A 22,757-nucleotide genomic window follows, 5' to 3' on the forward strand; every position below is an offset into this window, starting at 1 on the left:
CATATATTTTCTCTTTAGAATATTAGTAAAGATTAGTATGATCGAATTGGTTTTCAAATTGATTATCATGAAAATATTGGGAAATAATGTACCTATTATCAACCCATATACGGCTCACTGCTGAGCTCGAGTCTCCTCTCAGAGAAGACGTTAGGCCAATAGTCTTCCACGCTATAAAGTATAATTACTTTTTATTTCACGGATTTTTCCATACCGAAGCCTCATTTCAAATTTCCTTTGGCCATGATTGTGGTCGAGTGAATGTAAATTAACGAATTCGTGATTATTCATGAATACATCATCGATCGAGGCAAAAAACGTCGCGCGCCGTATCTCATTAACATGGATTTTGATCAGCCTTTAGGAAAAATAAGCAAAGTTTGTTAATGAATATAATTGATGCCATAAAAAACAACACTTGTAAAATGTAACAATTCTCGCAATCGGTAATTCTACCGCAAAAAGTTGTGAGATCCATGTAATACCAAGTCGATTACTTTATTCTGTCCGTAATTAAGGGATCTTCTGTTTCAAGCTATTACGTAATTAGCTAACCCAACAACATCTTAAAGTAACCACATCAATATTAAAAAGCTTTTAAATTTTAAATAAATTGATTGACTTGGCCATCGCATATACTCGTATGTTACAATTAATACATATTATATTTAATAACATTGCTTAGACCGCTTGCCAAGTCGATCTAATCGATATTCGATAGTCGATTTAAAGTATAAAAGACTTTTCATATTGATATGATTACTTTAAGATGTTGTTGGGTTAGCTAATTACGCTTATGCACTTTTTTTTTGCTCGACTTGCGAGATAGATTCCCATAACTATCTAGGTACTTTTTCTGTACCCTTTTTTCAAACTGAAACTTTCACTTTTTTTGTGAAACTTTTTTCCATCGCCTCGAAATTTTTCATCCATATATCGCACGTCGCATGTCGCATTACTGCGGGCCACATAGTAGAAGTAAGGTTAAAGGCGCTCGGCATAGCACCCAAGACCATGGCGCTCCCATACTTGCATCGTGGTTTTATAAATGTTTTATTTTGTATGTTGAATATTCCAAAAACGGACAGAAATTTTGACTGTACAATATTGTTGGTTGGTTGGTTGGTTGGTTGGTTTCTTTGTCTTGCCCGGGAGGGGTTGTCATTCGGGTTTTTCGGTTATTCGCGAAGAATTACAATAAATCATTCGTTCAAAATGATGGATAGATTGACAATGCAAATTCGCTGTGTACACTGTAAATTAATCGTAAAAAGCATTACAAACAAAGGGACGCAAAACGTATTTACCCATCCTAATGTAGACATTAGCGAATTTAATCCCAGTTGCGAAGTTCAAATTGGACGTCTGGTTGCTGTGTCTGACCCTTTGAGAATAATTCGTTGTGCGGCCAACGAGGCGACAAACTTCGAAGCGGCGGTAAACAAGCTAATTACGTCGGACGTAACCTATAGGAGGCTTAAGTTAACAATTACCTACACCTACTATAGTACGGAAGCCGACGAGGAAAAGTTCGGATTTACTCAAACGTTTTAGACTCAGAAGTGATTACAAAAATAAGAAAACTAATGTCGAACAAAGGTTTTGATTCGCAACATTTGTCAGGACAACTTAATTAATAAACCAAATTGTAACCAAAATAAGACCCTAGAATGGCAGAGAATAACCTTGAGTGAAGTCACGCACTTGTGAACGTTGTGTGTAGGGTTAAAGGTACCTTTGACTGTTAACAAACACTCCCCTTTTCCACTCAAGTCACTCTCCCCGCCTATCTCAAGTAACCCAAAAAGAATTACATTACACAACAAAAGATGTGGACAGCTCGAATACCACGAGCACACTGAAGCCAACACGAGATCGAGCGACGTCATATCCGTCTCAGACTACTATTTCGTACACTAAAGGCAATTTGGTTGAAAACAACTTTGATTCTATACCTGCTGCAGTGACACCTCAAAAGCCTGAGGAAGGCCGCCCTGAAGGTTCTGTTGAAGATTGTGTAGATGATGGGGTTGATGGTGGAGGACACATAGCCCAGCCACAGGCAGATGTCCACCACGTGTTCTGTAACAAATAGAGTCATTTAATTTGGATGATAATACTTTAGATACTTATAAACTAACTAGCGGACACCCGTGACTTTGTCCGTCCTTAGATCTCTTTAATCCGGTTCTCTTGCAAAATCCGTTCTTAGCGGATGTGTACTATCTATGAACTACCTCCCTGCCAAATTTCATCTTTGTAAGTAGGTCAAGCATTTTTCGATATTTTGTATTTATATGTTAAGATGGATTGATTTCGCGCGTAGATCTTAAGCCAAGCTTGTACGATCCAAGATGGCTTAGGATTTGCTTTGTTGAAATTCGATTAAGTGAAAAGAAACCAGATTAGTGCTAGAATTTTCGCAAACCGAAGGTTCCGTAGAATTTTTGTAGGTTTTTGTAAAAATTACAAATAAGTTTTCAGGTAGGTACTTACTTATAGTAGGTACCTACATATAACATGGCATTGTTAAGCAATTGAATTTTTTTTTGCCCAATTGTATATATACCTAGGTTTAGATCAACGGAAAGTATCCTATAAATTTCAATACACCTTGAGAAAGACGAAATATATGTTGTGCAACATAAACTTTTTATCTTTTATTACGTACCTATACTTAGAATTTTGCTTTTTTCACAGCTTCAAGGGACCATAGACCTGAGTATATAGTTTTAATTTCAACTCCTCCTTTATGTCCTCCTGTTCCTGAGATACAAGATCATGATAGACAATCGTTGACAGACAGACAACAGAGTGATCTAATAAGACTTTTGTTTTTCCTTTTCCTTCCTAGGTATCCTAAAAAAGTAACCAAATTTCAGGTGAACGAATCGTTTCTGTATAAAATAGTTTCTTATTTAACTAAAATCAATTTACCGAAATTTCGAAGGCCTTTTTCATCCAATTAAAATTAAATTTATATTTGATACCCGGCTTGTAATTACTGAGCAGCGCCTGACAATTTGTTAATTTTAATTAACATAATATTCAACCAATTAGCCCGTTATATTAAGGATTCATGTGATCTCATAATTAAACCAATACGTAATTTTAGGCAATTAATAATTGTTCGCACAAATTTTGGTTCACATATTTTAACATGAACACGAATATAATAAAGACGTAACAGTGTTAAAAATACATTTTTTAACTTTACAAAAAGGACTAAAAATAAAATTATGATTGAATGATTCAATAGTATTAGCACGCATTACCAAATTATCCGGTAGTCAAACGATTGACCAAAGTCATGAATAATCAAAAAAATAAAAACTAGGAAAATAATAATAATGAATATTGAAATAATGCAGTACAAAGCTACTAAAACGCTATCATTCGTCGAAAACAAAATAAAGAGTTCAAAAACTAAGCCTAGGGAAAGCCGAAAATATTATAGCGCCAGGCGCCGTAATGTCATGGTGAAGGCCAAGAAAATGGTTCTATTGTAGCAAGGGAAAAGGGAAAACGCGACAAAAGAAGAGACAATACGACTGCTCATTACCAAAGGGAGACATTTAAACTAAAAGAGCCATAAAAGTTATATAGATACACTTATCGTGTCTACTATTACCTACAGAATAATCACAATTACAATTAATACTGAATACGCTAAGGTACCTCGGTTTTTAGAGTTCCGTATTTAAAAAGAAAAAACGGAAGTCAAGCCCTCATTTATAGGTAGGCAGTATAGTTTTTTTAACGGACGTTTAAAAAGCGTTCCAATATAGTAAGAAGTTAAATGAATGTCTATTTCTAACACCCAATATTGAAAATGCAACACTGCTCAAAGAAAAAAGTCGTATTTTAAAAACGCTGTCGTGTGATCATACTTGCGAATGAGGACTAAAAGATCACTTTGTAGTCAGTCTGTCTATCTGTCTGTTAAAATCTGTATCTCGGGAACACGTGGAGGTATCGAGAAATTAAAACCTGTTCTCTGGTCTACATTCCCATGAAACTTAAAAAAAATCAAACCTATATGTTACGGTAAAAAACTATATAGCCAAGGCCACGGCTAGTTTATGCCGAAAGAAACGTAAGAAAAATCTAAAATTTTTATACTCTATATACTTTTATAATCCAGGTAGTTTATTATACACATTTGTTATTGAATGACGAAATAAAGGGTATATAGGTAAATGAAAGAAACACCGGTCACAATATTTTTGGATTGTGAGCATCATATAAAATTGTTACATTTTCATAAGTTTAAAAACATTTTATTGACTTTTGTGTACACTTTTCATATTTATGACGAAGAATGATTGGTACGTAACTCTCAGTGGGCGAGTCTAAACTCGCACTTGACAATTTTTTTATTTTTATCCTTGACCTTGTTATCCTGTTGTTTTAAGTATCTGTCAAAGCGTAATGGTGGCCATCTTGTTTAACTGAACGATCATTGTGTTAACGACTTTGGACTGTGTCCAAACCAATTGATACTGTGTAAAAACACGAAAACTGACTCGCGGCTTGTTGTCCAGCTACGAGTTGTGAAGTTCAAGCTTCGAAATTAGTCAAAAAATTCATTTTTTTTTTTTTGCCACAATTTTTATTCATAAGATTGAATGATTTTTATTAATAAGAATGATTCCCGTTTTCCCTCAATTGGTTTGACAGATGACGGCCTCTGTAGCGTAATGGTATGCGCGGTGGATTTACAAAACGGAGGTCCTGGGTTCGATCCCCGGCTGAGCAGATTGAGGTTTTCTTAATTGGTCCAGGTCTGGCTGGTGGGAGGCTAATGCAATAAACAAACAAGTTTTAATCCAACAACGGTCATTGTAGAACGAAATTTATGAATGACTTTGAATAAAATTATTTATGTTTGTGCTATGATGATAATGGGTTTTTTGTAAAAAGCCAAGCCAAGCGAAACGAGCATAAAAACGAAAAAGAGGCCGCATGCTTCAACTGTAAATTGTTTTACAGAAAAATCCAATAACGTTTTTGGCCCTGTCTAGAACGCACACACGATCCATATTGAAACATCACAAAAGAAATTTTCCATTCTATTGTAGAAAGTAAGTAAAAAATACAACATTTTTTTTAATATAAACTACTAGCTATGCCCCGCGTTTTCACCATGCGTAAAATTATAATAAATATAGCCTTTCTCAGTTAGTGGACAATCCAACACTGAATAAGCTTTCCAATTTGAACTTCGAATATTATAAAGATGTAAAGCTTGTGGTGTGGGGGTAATCTCTGGATCTACTAAGCATATTTTAAAAATTCTTTTCCTACCAAAAAACCACGTTATATGTGAGTATTTTATGCTATAATTTATTTCCGTACTCTGATGGTAACAGGAACTACGTAGGTAAAACTGTGGGCCGTCGGCTAGTATGATATATAGCATATTCTAAGCTCCCATTCGTACGAGATTTTTTAGCGGACGTTCAAAAATAAAAAGTTTTTGTATGAAGTTAAATTAACGTCTCTTTCCAACGCCCAAAATTGAAAATGCAATACTGCTCGAAAAAACAACATAATATACTTGGGAATGCATTTGTTGTATTTTAACGCTTTTTTAACTTCCGTTAAAAAAACTCTTGTGCGAATGAGGACTAAGAACCAAACTTTGTGCGTAACAATGTAAATCAAATTCGGATTATTACAGATACAGATTATTCTTCAACTTTCGTTAAAATGCGCTTAAAAAAAGTAAAATTCTGTTATAAAAACTGTTTAATACAATATTAAGATTTTATTCAAAAACAATTTAAACAACGATAACATCCCATCATTGATCACGTTAACAATTACTTTGGAATGTTTCCAAGCCAATGAAACATTCATAAAACATTGTGTGAAATTTTCTCATTCATTTTCCAAGTGGATGCAAGAATACTGTAATAATAAAATTGTCAGGGAGTATGCTACAGTACCTACTATTTACTGTGCCAACAGCTTCGAGATGTTCCATTAAAATATAAAGCAAATTATAAAATAAATAAATAATAAAATAAATATACTTAAACAATACACATCACTATCTAGCCCCAAAGTAAGCATACAGAGTAGCTTGTGTTATCGGTACTAAGATAGTTGATATTATAATATTCATATACATTTATATACTTCATATAAATACTTATATAATGTATGAATACACACAGACACTGGAAAACCCACTACCACTACTCTACTACTACCCAGTCACTACCCACTGCGCCACGCGGCCGTCAAAATAAATTATACTCTCGTTTTTCTTACTATGGGCCTTATAAGAAGGCTCAAAGTCACTCAGCGGGCTATGGAGCAAGCTATGCTTGGGGTTTCTCTGCGTGATCGAATCAGAAATGAGGAGATCCGCAGACGAACTAAAGTCACTCATATAGCTCAGCGAGTCGCGAAGCTGAAATGGCAGTGGACAGGCCACATAGTTCGAAGAGCCGATGGGTGTTGGGGTCCCAAAGTGCTGGAATGGCGACCCCGCACCGGTTGGCGCAGTGTTGGTCGACCCCCCACTAGGTGGACCGAAGACATCAAGCGGTTTGCAGGGAGCCACTGGATGCTGGCGGCTCGAGACCGTTTTATTTAGAAATCCATGCAAGAGGCCTATGTCCAGCAGTGGACGTCCATCGGCTGACAATGATGATGAATGATGACTCTCGTTTTTAATTACAAATAGCTCGGTATTGACTTCTTGCACTGCTGAAAATATATGAATACTTTGTCTTAGTATTTTAAATTTTTACTTTAACTGCCTCGTTGGTCCAGAATTTATTTTATGTGGCTTGTGATCACGAAGTCCTGGGTTCAATCCCTGGGTCAAAAGCACTTAAGCTATGCTTCAGCGGGGTCAGACTATGAAATGAATACAGAACTATGTGGGTTAAACTGTACTAGGTAGCCTTAGATCTACTTCATATTGTCCTAGATTTTGTATGTTAAATGTGTCTGGCTGCAATATAACTAGGCAACCTGTTTGCAATTTGTCACTGTGAATATTATCTATCATTTATTTCTTATCACTAATATGTAACAGATGAGGGTATATATTTCTAATTCTAGATTTTAGTCCATAAGTTAAATGCTCAGACCAATTATAGAAGGACCTGTATCGCACTCATAGTCACGAACAAAATTGTCTGTAATTTTCTGAAGAAAACGACCTTAGATTTGGTATATATCTTATACTAAACTAGAAGTTTTTGCCCGTTTTTTAAACAATTCAATTACACAAGAAGGTATTTTTTACGGAGCTCTTTAACCGACGAACACGATTACAACTATTAAACATCGATTCTATAGAGACAGTTTTTATAATCGCATTAGATCGTTGATCATATACTTTGACAGAAAGGTAACGTCTAGCGAGGCAGATCCTATACAATAATTGGTCTGAGGTTAAATGCTTATCTATTTGTGAGCTTCACAGAACTAGTAGGTTTCTTTTAAGCCTTGGTGCGATAAGAACCCATAATTTTATATGTTTGAATTTATTATCACAAATAACTAAGAATTCCAAACTCAGACCAATTATTGTATAAGACCTGCCTCGCTAGACATTACTTTTCTGTCAAAGTATATGATCAACGTTATAATGCGATTATAAAAACTGTCTCTATAGAATCGATGTTAAATAGTTGTAATCGTGTTCGTCGGTTAAAGAGCTCCGTAAAAATACCTTTTTGTGTAATTTAATTGTGTAAAAAACGGGCAAAAACTTCTAGTTTAGTATAAGATATATACCGAATCTGAGCTCGTTTTCCTCAGAAAATGACAGACAATTTTGTTCGTGACTATGAGTGCGATACAAGTCCTTCTATAATTGGTCTGAGATACCAAATAAACTTTGAACTTTTTATTAACTGAAAATAATTTAAATTGAATTTTAACTTATCATAACAATGTCACAAAAGTCAAACAAAACCTGCAAACACCTCAACGAAAACATTGTTATAATAACATCAAATTCGTAGCTTTGCGAAATAAATTTCAAACTTCTCGGAAACGTCGACAAAGACTTTGGATTTACGAAAGCATTAAAACTTGTAATACAACAGTTAAATTATCATTTTGGACGGGCGAAGAAATCCACGGGAAAGATTTCCCTGGAACACAATTAAACAAGTTTGATTCGTATTTGGGAAACAGATATCGGATTTTAGAAAGAGAGCTTGCGATGACCAGATATACTACATTTTAAGAAGGCTGAAGTTTGTCAGACTCCTACAATAGCTAAGTGCGGTAGCCAATTATGGGGTTGGGACCGCAGTGGCCTTGTAAGATAGCAGGATCTTTAATTATCCAAGTCAAAAACAAATTTTTGTAATTTTTTGATATTATTTACGGGATATCATGCAGAAATATGCCTCCTGGAATCCCGTAAGCTTGTAGTATTATTGGGAATAATCTCTGGACCGATTTTGAATATTCTTTTACCATTAGAAAGCTGCATTATTTGTGAGTGTATTTAAAAAAATACTTTGACGGTTCAGGAAGAAATTAAAAAGGTTGATATGAACCCTTGAAACCCTCCAAATCTAAACTTGTCTACCTAGTTACTTAAAAGTATAGGCTGACGGATTTTCAGTTTTTCTAAAATGAGGCATGTCTAGCTACAGCAGACTCTTATTCCATTAACAAAATGTCTTTGTTCTGCTTGTGTTAGAATTTTTCTTTTGGAAACTGAATTCCGTTCTTGAAATTGCTAATTAACCTGAGAGGCGCCTTTTCCTAACTATGATGATAACTTTGGAACGAATGTGCCAATGTAATTCGAGTAGAACATTTTAACACAATTATGATATGAGTTTGGAATTAGAAACGTGTGTTCTCTTAATAAAGGATGAGTGTGGAATATTAAAGAGACAATACTGATTCGCCTTACAAAAGCTTTCGGTATATTTTAACCCTAGAATGATAACCTACGCCTTAGAGGCGCCCGTGTCGGTTAAAAATTGCTGTATCCTTGTAATGAGTAAAGTATCTAGTTTTTCTTATTTGTTAGCTCTGTCGCCGATGCACGACGGGAGGACCATTTTTAACCGACTAAAAAGGAGGAGGTTTTACGTACGGTTGTTAATATGGTTTTTTTTTTATTTTTTTATTACGCGCTAAGTACCATATTTTTGCAGTTTTGACTAGATGATGCGCTTTAGAAGCTTTTAATAAAAGTATGATTCATTTATAATTACATAAAATGTTTATAATACGTTTGGTTTTAGCACAAAATTCTTACAATGAATAATTTTATTACCTTTAAAAATATACATTTTGTGATAATATTTCCATGTAAACAGAGTACTATTATTTTAGTTTATTGATTTTAGTTTAAAAAGTGATATTTACAAGTAATTTTACTAAGAACTGTTTTTAATTATTAGAACATTAACCACTCATGATAATTCACTCATGGTAGGCTATTCAAATGAAAAAAATACATTGAAATTTTATGCGCCTCCAAAGCATATGGTTATCTTTTATGTACAACTGAATAAGGTTATCTTTCTAGGGTTAAATACGTCTGTAAGAACCTAAGCTACCTACGGTGTTATTAATCAAAGAAGATGAAGCAAGTATGTAGATGTTTCCCATAGTCAAACATAACGCTTTGTGCCAAAATTTTATATTTTCAATTCTAGGTCACCTAGAAATAAGGACCGATTCAATAGTTTTGACGAGTAATTAAGTCAGCAATAAAGTTGATTCTTTTCAGATATTAAAAACCGAGAATTATCACTGACTTATCTATTTTGAATGTTTCGTAATTTTTAGATAATCGTAATTTTTAGATAAATTAAGATTTCGAAGTCACTATAATGTATAGAAAGAACGAGGAGTTCAAAAGTAGGTTGAAATAGCGTGTATGGAATATATACTCGTGTATAGGCAAGTTATTGGTCTAATTCTAGTTCTAGATTTGTAATTTTGTAAATGTCAACTTCAAAGGCTTATTTAATGTAAACAATAAGTAATTGACATGATTCACTTCAGAACAAAAAAGACAAAATTTTTTTTTCGGGTTTTAAGCGTGCGCCTAAAAGTTGGAAACATCCTTATTAGATGAAGTCACTATATTTATTTTAAACCAGCATTTTTTGGTTTTGTGAGAAATGTACCCTAACCTTATCATTCATTTGTACCTGTTGGGACCCCCATATCTAATTTTGATACAGGGCCCCTCCAAGGCACGCTACGCCACTGGTGGTACCTTTCCCTATCTGAATCATCAGAACTCACCTGCAGGGCCGGCCCATCCATACGGCGAAGGGAGCAGTCGCTCCAAGTGCCAAATCCTAGAGAGCGCCTAAATGATTATTCTAGTCAACCGTAGACGGTACTGCGCCTGATTTTCAATTTGTCACCAGAGTATGGTCGAGAACGAGATCCTCGCATTCCATTATTACTTTACACTCATAAATAGGTATCTGCATATTATTAGGAGCAAACAAGAGAGGCACCATAATTGCATCTCGCTCCATTTTAAAATTTACTTCGGGCCGGCGCTGCTCACCTGGTACTATACAAGCCGGACATGAAGCAAACAGTATGTTGAGCAGAAAGAACGGTGCCCAGCACAGCACGAACGTGAAGAACACTAAGCCGAGGACTTTCGTGGCCTTCTGCTCGTTTGCCACGGCGTTCGCTGATAGCGACCGGTCCTTCTTACGGTTGGCTAGGAACCTGTAACAATGGAAGTCGATAGAGTACAAAGGTTTAGAAAATTCAGTAAAATTCTAGTATGGCGGAAAGTCTACTGAATCACATGTAGCTGGTACTCTCGTTGCATATACATTTTATTTTACACTAGCAGGTTTTACACTACCGTCCCCGTAGGAATTCAGGGATAAAAAATGGCCTATAGCACTCGGAGATAGTTTAGCTTCCCACCAGTGAAAGAATTTTTCAATCAGTTCAGTAGTTCCAGAGCCAAAACATACAAACAAACAATCAAATCATTTTATAATATTAGTATATATAGTTCTGTAAAAGTGCACAAGTGAAGTAGAAGTTATGCAAGAGTGTTTTGAGTGATTAATTCGATTTCGCCTTAATAGAGTATGAAGGACAATGATGGACTATGGACTTTTACTACTTTCGTCACTAGGGAAAATTATTTGTTAAAAAAATAATAAAAATTTTGACGGCCTCCGTGGCGCAGTGGTATGCGCGGTGAATTTACAAGACGGAGGTCCTGGGTTCGATCTCCGGCTGGGCCGATTGAGATTTTCTTAATTGGTCCAGGTCTGGCTGGTTGGAGGCTTTGGCTGTGGCTAATTACCACCCTACCGGCAAAGACGTACCGCCAAGCGATTTAGCGTTCCGGTACAATGCCGTGTAGAAACCGATAGGAGTGTGAATTTACATCCTCTTCCCAACAAGTTAGCCCGTTTCCATCTTAGATCATCAGCACTTACCATCAGGTGAGATTGTAGTCAAGGGCTAACTCGTAAAGAATAAAAAAAAACTGGCTATTTGCACAAAATGGGAAGTCATTTATGAAAAAAAACTGCAGAACTAATGTGACAGTTAAATCACATAGCAAACAATCAACTCAAGGCCAGGCCGTTAAAAGTGATGACAATCGTTTGTCCAACATACGAGTCCAGTAACCATAACGATAACATCTTGGGGTTCTGCTCCCTGTAACGGTGGCCGGGGGACCAATAAACGTTAACGTGAATTTGTTTTGCCGCGTTTTTAGCTCCAGTAATTGTTTAAAAGAATCAACACTTGTAGTTATTATATTACGATATTACTGCATCCAACTTTACAAAAATCATATTTTTTTTATCTACTAGCGAACGAGAGAGCGAAAGAGCCGTGATAGCCTAGTCGATATGACCTCTGCCTCCGCTTCCGGAGGGTGTGGGTTCGAATCCGGTTCTGGGCATGCACCTCCAACTATTCAGTTGTGTGCATATTAAGAAATTAAATGTCCCAATCGGTGAAGGAAAACTTCGTGAGGAAACCTGCATACCAGAGAATTATCTTAATTCTCTGCGTGTGTTAAGTCTGCCAATCCGCATTGGGCCAACGTGGTGGGCTATTGGCCTTACCCCTCTCATTCTACGAGGAGACTCGAGCTCAGCAGTGAGCCGAATAAGTGTTGATGAAGACGACTAGCGAACGCCCGCGACTTTGTCCACGTGGAATTTAGTTTTTCACAAATCCCGCGGGAACCATGGATTTTTCCGAGATGAAAAGTAGCCTATGTGTTCCGAAAAAACTCCGAGCAAAGTCCAGGACTTGTGAGCTGGATGTAGGGTTAAGGAATTCCTTGACGATCGATCAACACTTCCCTCCTCCGCTCGTGTTATTCTCCCTGCCTAGCCAAATTTTGTAATATCCTAATAGAGCAGCTTTGGATACCCGTTCTAATATAAAACTTGCTGCAGCTCTAGAGAAGCCAAGATCTTTAAGCAAGTTTTAAAGAGATTTTGCTGGTAATCCTCTCGCATCTACTTCTACGGCGTACTGACTAACTACATATCCATTTTTCAGTCAGGGAAATGAGATAAATTTTTGGTGAAAATTCTACGAAGATGGAAAGTCATGATCAGGGTTTTCGAGCAAAATCGCAGTTGTCCACTTCTCCACTCCTCCACTTGTCCACTTGTAAGTCAGGGAAATGGGATGATTTTTTGGTGAAAATACTACGAAGTTGGAAAAGTCAGGGTTTTCGAGCAAAATCGCAGTCGTTAACATGTTATTATTATTTATGACAGTTGCCTAAATCTCTCATGAATAGTATTGCAGAAGTTTCACAACAACAGTTAGCGCAGTTTGCGTATGAAACCACGGATTACAGTCGGGCCTTTCATTTTGTTTAATTAGAAACGATAACTTGTTAAAGCTAGTTTCAAAACTAAAGAAAACTTTATAAACGTATTTATACTTTACTTTTCGTTTAAATCCTACTAATATTATAACCGCGAAAGTATGCATGGATGTTTGGATGTTTGTTACTCTTTAACGCCGGTACTACTGAAGCGATTTTAATAATTCATGTTTCACGCGGAATTTGTGAAAAACTTAATTCCACGCAGACAATGATAAAATAAACTATTACGATTTTTTTACAGATAACGATGACTATTTATTGAATGAAATCATTTATTTATTTTTATTAAATACAAAAAAATACGAATTTATCACTGTATACACTACGGAGAATACACTATAGGTATCCGAGCTCAGTGTAGCGAGAGAGATGACTTAAAGCCGGATCGAGTGGGAGAGAATCGCACAGTCGATTGCGCATGGCGACGCGTCGCCACACCGTACACACTACTGCATATATATACAGAAGGAAAGGAAGGAAGGAAAAGATCTTTATTTTTAAGTAATGCCACATATCACATGAAATCTAAATATAACATATTATGGCTTAACTGTCCACTCAAACAGTGGAGCACTAAAGAATGCCCTGTAATATGTGGCACAACCTAGAAAAAGGCCCCAACTCAGCATTTTGCCGAATACTTTCAATAAAAAAAGTATGCAGCACTGATTTTCAGTTAGGACCCAGTTCAGGTGCCGCCACGCACACAGTTCAACACTTTACGTAAACTATTAAAGACAATTATTAAGAACTAATTAAAACTAAAAAACAGAAAACTTAAACATAACGAAGAAAAACAAAATTAATGATACAAATAAAAATTACCTGCAATATAATTATGTATACTTTTTTTTTTTTTGTTAAAAACTCTTTTTACTAATTTATAGATAACTAAATACTTGTTATTAAATATATAAGATAACAACATATTAAACATATAAATTCGTAATTAATTGAAAATTAAATATATAAAAAAATAATACATAAACTATTTAATCATACCTATATTATATAAATATATGTATATAAGTTATTAAAATGGTAGGTATCATAAAGCACTCAAGCTGCGCCGTCCTACATATTATATTATATAAAAAAATAAATTAGAATTACAAAAATGAAAACTCCGCCACATGATCTTGGAATTCGAACTGTCTGTCAATAAGAAATCGTTTCAGCAGTTTACCATCATATAGCGTGGCGACGCGTCGCCACGGTATGAGTCGCCACGCCACAAATCGGTTTTAGTGTGCGGCTATAGATGTTTCACATCAAAAAGCAATAGAAAGAGAGTACGCAAAGATTAGCACCTAATTTAGTCTATGTTATCAACCCATATTCGGCTCACTGCTGAGCTCGAGTCTCCTCTCAGAATGAGAGGAGTTAAGCCAATAGTCCACCACGCTGGCCTAATGCGGATTGGCAGACTTCACACATGCAGAACTAAGAAAATTCTCTGGTATGCAGGTTTCCTCACGATGTTTTCCAAATTGGAGGCAGGGGTCATATCTACTGGGCTATCACGTATCTTAATTTAGTTTTAGTTAGTTAATCTAGTCTAATGATGTAAAAATAACTATCTAAATAACTTGAAAGTTATAATGGGGAACAAAATATGAAACCTACAGGTTACAGATGTTATAATATTCAAAAGTCAGTTTAACTTCTGAGAGTTGAGACGAAGTTGGAAATCAGTCATGTTTGCAAGTTAACCGAGACGAGAACATTTTAGAGAAGTTTACTCTACGTCATATCACTTATATCATTTAACATCCTCATTGGTCCCGTGGTAAGCTGGTTCAGCTACGGACAATGAGGTCCAGGGTTCGAATCCCGGGTCATCAAAAAAAGTAGGTTATTGGGATTTTTCTTACAAGAAAAATCTTAAATTATAATAATTACTTATATCACAAGTGTTACAAAATCATGTAAATTGACTTGCCCCGCAGTTTCACCTGCGTAGTTCCCGTTCCCGTGGTAATATGGGAATAGAAGACCTACACCTACACTACTACAGCCAAACTTTACCTCTTTATAATATTACTATAGCTGTTATTTCACGGGAATCGTAAATTTCACACAAACGGATTCACTAGTAATGGATTATATTTGTATGATTACTTACTACGCTATACACAAAAATTAAATCTTCCTTTTTCCATTACGTACAGTAATTAGAGTTTATTAACTATCTCGCCATTACGTAATGAAGAGAAATGCCCTGTTTAGGAAAAGTAATTTTAGATAACGTAATCTCGTCCAGTCATGTTTTTGCTTATTCCTGTCACACGCCTAAATGTCTTTTTTGCTATATTCTATTAAGGTTGACCTTTTCGAGGAATCCTTGTGCCTTTCTTCATAGAATAAGAACAATATGGTGTTCAATGTTCATATCGTATTGAAAGGACATGGCTTTTTACATCGATCGTAGATCGTTAGATGGGCCTCAAAGCGTCGCGGATTGCCAATGGTCTCGCACATTGAGTACGTCATCACTCGTAACATTTCTCTTTATTCATATTGTGGCTTGTGTTTTTACACTTCCAAAATGAACACGAAGGCATAATTAAGGGATTAAAATGAAAAAAAACAGTAAATATTTTTTTAAGTCCACGTCCACTCACAGCATGCGCTTGTTACGTACTAAGATAAGATGTGCCTGCACGTCTTTGGGTAATGACATAAAATTGTGCGTTCTTTAGTTTGTTCATCTAACGATTTATATCGATGGCTTTTTATACGTCATTTGCTTGCTAACCCTTCCAATACGCTACGACGTATTTGACCAAAGAAATCCAATAAAAATTTGAAAGCTTGAAGTTGAAAAGTTGATGATGTCACGCCCCTGTGCCTCGGAAAGTACGTTATACGTCTGGGTTGTTATCATAATAATGATATCATTAAAGAACGGAACATAATTAGGCCAAATTCGCATTCGGATTGAAGCAGCATTTATGTGTTCGTCCTCGCTACTGAAAGGAGAGGGGTTTAGGGTATGTGCAGTGGGAAATTAATATAGACTGGTTCTGAGAAATGAAACAAAATTATTGCTACAATTTTTTTGCACTTGATTTTCATACAAAATTAACGAGATTTTCCAATGTTTTTAGGGTTTATTTACCATTTTCATATGGAAATCAAATAACTAAATAACCACAAAATCGGTATACACGCAATGTAGCAGTAGTTTTTTTTTTTGTAACAAGATTACTAATACCTTTTACGACGACAGACAGAGAGAAGGTTAACAATTCGATGTGTACATTTTTTTTTTATCAATGAACAGATTGTTTACTGAATAGTCCGATTTCGATATTTTTTTTATTAGAAAAGGCATACTTCTGATAGTATAGCTCTTAGACTCTATACTGTACTTTATATGCCACAAAGACTCTCTATACTACAGAGTACAGCTCTGAGACTCTATACTGTACTTTATATGCCACAAAGAGCTTTACTCTATAGTATAGAGTATAGCTCTTAGACTCTATACTGTATTTTATATGCCCCAAAGAGCTATACTATAGAGTATAGCCCTTTGTGGCAGATCTTGAAAGTACTACGAGCTGGTGACATTAATGATCAGGACAGATCATTGTATGACAGTTATTGCTAGTTTCTTATTGCAAAATCATAATAACAACTTCCTCATTTCGTTAAAATTTAATATAAATAATAATTAAGAAGATATCATTAAGAAACCCTAGTCTATTCTCTGTTCACACCAACAACGCAAATCTGAGAACATGCCGCAAAAATAAATTGGTTAGACCCCCCACAAGATTGACAATATATGCCAAGAGTTCTTTTTGTATGGCAATAAAAATATATAATAAACTTCCTCATAGTCTAAAAGAGAAGCCCTGGTCAATATTTAAATGTAAAATTTATAATTTATTATTTAAAAAAAAGTCATTCAAGACTTTATGGACATGGACATTTTCTAACTTATTATTTTCTAATTGTGACATTTTTTTTCTTCGTTTAAATGTATTTAATTATTTAAGATAATTCATACACCAGTTATGGTAAAATGTATAAAGGCTCAATTCTATAATATGTACCATCATGTTAAACCTACATTGTCATGAAAAAAATATCATTCATTAATTCATTCATTCATTTCATTCATTCAATTATTCTAAGAGGATAGAGTCAAGTAGGTAAGCTAATTTGTAAAACATTTTAACTTCTTCGAGTTGAATGCCGAAAACAGTTGTGACTATGTTCCGAAAACTTTGCTTGAGTTTTTCAAAGTTAATAGCGAAGTTAAGAGGCATGAACGAGTTAACTAAATTGTCTGAGCCCTCTTACGGAAGTTCTCTGAATAGCAACAAAGTACCCTATAATATTGTGAGTTATACTGAGAGCTTTTGAGCATTAACGATTACGGAGTACAGACACCGTAACTATTAATTTTGTCGGTTATGGTTGTTGAAATTTTGGCATGGTAATATTATATTGTTAGGAGAATTCCAAGATGACATCATAAAAGTAGGGATAAAAAATGGATGTACAGGCCAGCAAGCCTATATAAGTCATTGCGCACTTCATTCTGCAAGATACTTTCATAAGGTCGGTCGAGGAAGGTGGAAACTCTGTCCTGTCTCTGTCTGGTGATTTTAAGTTTGAGAATTTGTTATTACGATAGTTTAGTGATATATTTTTGATTTTGTTTAAATCACTCATTTATTTATTACTTCTTTTTTTTTTAAATTTTTAACAATATAAGTATAAAATACAAAACATTATTAAAAATTTATAAAAAAAAAATTCACCCTCCCGCTGCGGGACATTTGAGTGTCCAAGCAACCGGTGGTCAGGGCTCATGAGTGAGGAACCTCCTCACAATACGCGCCGTCTCAAGAATCACTGCCTTTTGTATCCGACTCTTGATCCAACAGTTAAGCGAAAGCTTCTTAAGGTGTTGGTCGAAACTTTTCGCTATAAGACCATTGACTGAAACAACTATCGGAACAATAATAGTTGACTCAACATTCCACATGGCGGTAATTTCGTGAGCAAGGTCCAAGTATTTTGATACTTTTTCCTTTTCGGCTTTTTGTTAAAATGTTAAAATTTGTTTAAATTCTTATTACAAAGTACATGTGTGTGTGTAAATAAATTTTTTGTATGCCGTTAATTTTTATTAAATTTCCCTACAGATTCCTAAAAATATCTACTTATGGAACAATTTTACTGCGTGACAGTATTATTGTTAACGTTTTATTTCATTTTTTATTTTCGCTTTTTAAGTACTTTTTTGTTTAAATTCATCACACATTTTTTTACGCAGTAAAATCAACACAGTAACAATGTTCCATAATATTAAAAATATACGATAAAAAGAATGAGAGGAATAAAATCATACTGTTCTCGAAAATTGCAAAATATATTATGAAGCCGACGCCCCGCAGTTTCAACCGCTTAGTTCCCGTATCTGTGAGAAGACGGTTATAAAATATAGCCTATGACACTCACAAATAACGTGGCTTTGTAGAGATTACCCCCTATAATACCACAAGCTTTCCCTATTTATAATATTAATATAGATTAGTAGACGCCTGCGACTTCGCCCGCATGGAAGCCCTTTAATTTCAAATAACAGATAGTATGAAGACGCTTCTTTCCGTCACTTACACATACATACATACATCAAACATTTCTCATGAATCACTCTATCTACTGGTGGAAATCGCATAATATTCCAATCAGTAGTTTCGAGTTTATCGCAGAAACACAAACAGATGCGGTGGAGGACTTTGTATTATAATATTGTTAGAAGAGTAGCGATACGACGTCATAAGGAAGGGATAAGAAAAGTGGCAGTGCAGACCAGCAAGTCTATATAAGCCGTTGGGCACTTCGAGATGATTTTTGATCGATAGTGACAACAGTGTAAAGTGAAACTCCCGTTTGGCTATTTATTGTGTTTAAAGTTATTAAACACATTAAATTGCGTGTTGCAAGTGATGACCTATGGTTCCGAGACTTGGTCGCTAACTATGGGCCTCATAAGAAGGCTTAGAGTCACACAGCGGGCGATGGAACGAGCTATGTTAGGAGCATCTCTGCGTGATCGAATCAGAAATGAGGAGATCCGCAGAAGAACCAAAGTCACCGACATAGCTCAACGAGTTGCGAAGCTGAAGTGGCAATGGGCGGGGCACATAGTTCGAAGAGCCGATGGACGTTGGGGTCCCAAAGTGCTGGAATGGCGACCCCGCACTAGTAAGCGCAGTGTTGGCCGACCCCCCACCAGGTGGACTGACGACATCAAGCGAGTCGCAGGGATTCGCTGGATGCAGGCGGCTCAGTATCGTGATGTTTGGAAGTCCCTACAAAAGGCCTATGTCCTGCAGTGGACGTCCATCGGCTGATATGATGATGATGATGATGATGATGAAAGTTATTAATGATCTTGGAATCTTGGATTTTTATTACTAAGTACTTGTTCGCGTAAATAAATGATTCTAGTTCATTATTTTTATTAAGTTTCCCTTCTGTTTTCTAAGAATATGTATACGAGCTGTATAGATTGTAAACCGATGCACAGGTTACTAAAACCTCGTATTGTTTAAGCATTTTCGTGTACTAACCTCAAAGACAAAGCATTTGGCGCCGCTAGAGTTAGCTTCAAAGGCTTGAGCCTCGCTCTCCTCGTCTCGGCAGCAATGCTGGGAGGGGTTTGCGTGGCGACGTCGCGACCCCGTCTGGAGCACGCGGACCCCGTGCCGTTGCCGCATCCATTCATATAGCTTAGTTGTGGATGGGACACGCTCATGCCGATTTTGTTACGCTGTGCCCTGGGGGTGAAATAAATCATTTAATTTTGAGTAACACACAGCACAGCTTTGTTTTTAGGGTTCAGTACCTCGAAATTTAAAAATTAATCCTTATAGGATTTAGTTGTCTGTCTGTCTAAAAGATATGGGCGTTCATGTCGCAAAAAACGTATATTTCGTCAAGGGAATTAAATTTTACAAGGTACGTTCCTTTTAGAATAAAACTAAAGAATTTGCAAGGGATACAGATATACTAGGTAGGTACAAGTATAGGGAAAAATATAAAAATTATATACCTATCTATAGTTAAATCCTAAAAATATAGTCTTTATTTAAAACGTAATTTAATCATTCTTCAAGATATGGCAGATATGTAGTCGTTCCTAATACCAAAAAAAATTGTACGGAACCATTGGTGGACGAGTCCAACTCACACCTTTCTGATTTTTTTCTCGAACGCCTTTCTTTTATTTCAATCAATATGGTATAATGAAAATTTCTTCTTTAATTTGCAACTTCACTTACTCATTTAATAACCGCGGACTCTGAAAGCGGGAATACTCGTATATCGTAAACAACACGCCGGTTTAGCGACTCGTTTAATTAAACCATAATTAAAACATCGTTTAGGTGGGAGTGTACCACCATTAAAATGACAGCTTGATTTAAAGCTTTAGCTAGTCTTTGATATACAGATGATTATGGGTGTTTAAATTGACTTACAGAATCAATACATGTTTTGTAATTTATTTTTAATAAAAAAAAAATAAAAAAAAAAAAAACATAAAAATATGTACCTATTTAATAGCACTATGGATGAATGTAATGAGACAAAGAAATGTGGTACTGAAGAAGGATGCTTGGCCTAAACAAGAAACAGGTCCGTGGCGCAGTGGTATGCGCGGTGGATATACAAGAAGGAGTTCAATCCCGGCTGGGCCAAATGAGGTTTTTTTAATTAGTCCAAGTCTGGCTGGTGGGAGGTTTTGGTCGTGGCTGCCTGTTACTACTCTGTATCTACCCCGGGCGGTGAATTTTGATCCTACTCCTAAAAAGTTAGTCCGCTTCCATTTTAGATTGTATTGATGTAGTCAAGGGCTAACTTGTAAGGAATAAAAAAAACCGTTTAAAATTTTTAGGAATTGAGGATATGGGGATATAGAGCTAAGATCCACCACCTCATGATACTGTGAAACATTTTCATCACTATCAGACGTTAATGTTAATTACCGGGTCCGAAGGCTTTATGTGCTCTGAGGCCGGGGTTGTAAGTTTCCACCACTAACTTCCCGACTCCGCGATGAAAATTTCTACCGAACAATTTTTTAAAGAAAGATAAGCTCAAAATTTCATAATCTAGTCCCTCCACTCCCATTCTACCACAGAACAGTGAGACGCTGTGAAAATTTAAACTTGCATTATAAATATATAATATAATGTTAAGTATGTAAGATATAATATATGTAAGAAACATTACTTGTCGACGTTTCTAATAGGAACAGCGAAGATGTCAAATACGAAGATGTCATTTTGGCTTCTGTAGTTCCTAACACTTTGTGCACCTTCAAGGCAACAGTGAATAAGCATTTTCTAGGCAAGCGCGCTCCAACCTAGACCTCATCATTGCTTTCCACCAGGCATGATTCGTCAAGCGCAAGTCTATTCTGAATAAAAAAAACTCGACACAGACTCGAACCCAGGACCTTGTGATCTGTAGTCATATAAGATAACTATTGAACCAACAAGACATTTATCACAATTTTTTTTTTTGTTAGAAAGAATACACTTACTAATACTTGAACTAACTTATCCTAATTATTACCTATACAATACTGACTGTATTTCCGCGCTGAACAGCCAGTCTGATCCTTTGCCCAAAAATTAGCCAGACCTTCTGTCGCCAGTCGAGGCAACTAGCCGCGGTGAAATTATCTATCCATATCTCACCTGGTAGAGGAAGTGACCCGCCACGTCAGTTGCCTGGACACGCGGGCGCCTGGTGACTCGAGATCCGGGGAACTCCTCCCCAGCCGCCGCGCGCACTGCTGCCCGTTATCATAGCCACCGCATTGCCTGGCGAAACACCATCCTATCTAAATCTACACTAATATAATGTTTTATAGAGGAATGAATCAGTTTGGATCGTGCCGCGTTACAAGAACCAGCTCATGACTAAAAGCCCCGTAACGGGTTCGAAACTAGTCGGGCATACTCCGACCTAATATCACGTTAATTTTTAAGAATTCATTGTGTTTGTTTGTTACGAATAGGTTCGGAATTAGGAGCGATTTGATTTTTTTTAGTAATGGCTACATTATCAGCGAGTAACCTGGTATATATTAATCCGCCAAACTGGTGAAAACCTCACATGTATAGAACAATATTAGTTAAGTACCTATGTTTGAACTAAATACGATAACGAAATATATGTAAGTACAAGTAGGTACAAATACAAGAAATCAAATATCACGTGTCTCAAACGGTGAAGGAAAATATCGTGAGGAAACCTTCATACCAGAGAATTTCTTAATTCTCTGTGTGTGTGAAGTCTGCCAATTTGCATTGGGCCAGCGTGGTGGAGGACTGGCCTAACCTCTCTCATTCTGAGAGGAGATTCGAGCTCAGCAGTGAGCCGTATATGGGTTGATAACGAATCATGTTAGTTAGTCGTTAATCAAAAACATGACTACCAAATAACGTAGTCAAGATAATTTCGTTGAAATAACTATGTAAAATGATCACAATTACGAAAATACGATAAAAAACGATGCAGTGACTTATTATTTGTATGGTACACCGAGTTACATAATAACCCTGCAGTGCGCGTTAAAGCTTTCTTTGCATTTACCTATCTCAAGTAAGCCATCAGGACATTCAAAGTCATGCTCTTTGTAGTCCCATATGCCACTTGCCTCGGATGTCTGAATGTTGGCTGTAGCCGGTATAACACTTGAGCGAAGCTGATAAACCCGTAATTGCATAACCACTCGTGTCTGTCCACTGGTTAGGGTTGCCGCCACATTGTGTTACAGAAAAAACATGTTTGAAAAAAAGAATTTTTCAAATCGGTTCAGGCGTCTTCGAGTAATTGGTGTATACACATAAAAAAGACA

The 22,757-nt window shown here is 36.2% G+C and overlaps 2 protein-coding genes across 2 annotated transcripts in view; one reads left to right on the plus strand and one right to left on the minus strand.

The window, feature by feature from the left end:
- LOC112058557 (60S ribosomal protein L10a) overlaps positions 1-22,757 on the plus strand; it is a 363,530-nt gene that overhangs the window by 92,139 nt on the left and 248,634 nt on the right. The gene's annotated exons all lie outside the window — the stretch shown is intronic.
- The window catches only part of LOC112058481 (5-hydroxytryptamine receptor 2B), a 113,204-nt gene that overhangs the window by 4,317 nt on the left and 86,130 nt on the right, over positions 1-22,757 (minus strand). Inside the window, exons 6-9 of the mRNA XM_024099348.2 lie at positions 21,592-21,717; positions 19,459-19,665; positions 10,529-10,698; positions 1,956-2,082 (exon numbers count right to left, since the gene is read on the minus strand). Coding sequence (XP_023955116.2) covers positions 1,956-2,082; positions 10,529-10,698; positions 19,459-19,665; positions 21,592-21,717 — 630 coding nt within the window. The remainder of the gene's footprint in view (positions 1-1,955; positions 2,083-10,528; positions 10,699-19,458; positions 19,666-21,591; positions 21,718-22,757) is intronic.

Source organism: Bicyclus anynana, chromosome 4, assembly GCF_947172395.1.
Source record: "Bicyclus anynana chromosome 4, ilBicAnyn1.1, whole genome shotgun sequence".
In the NCBI taxonomy this organism is placed as follows: domain Eukaryota; kingdom Metazoa; phylum Arthropoda; class Insecta; order Lepidoptera; family Nymphalidae; genus Bicyclus; species Bicyclus anynana.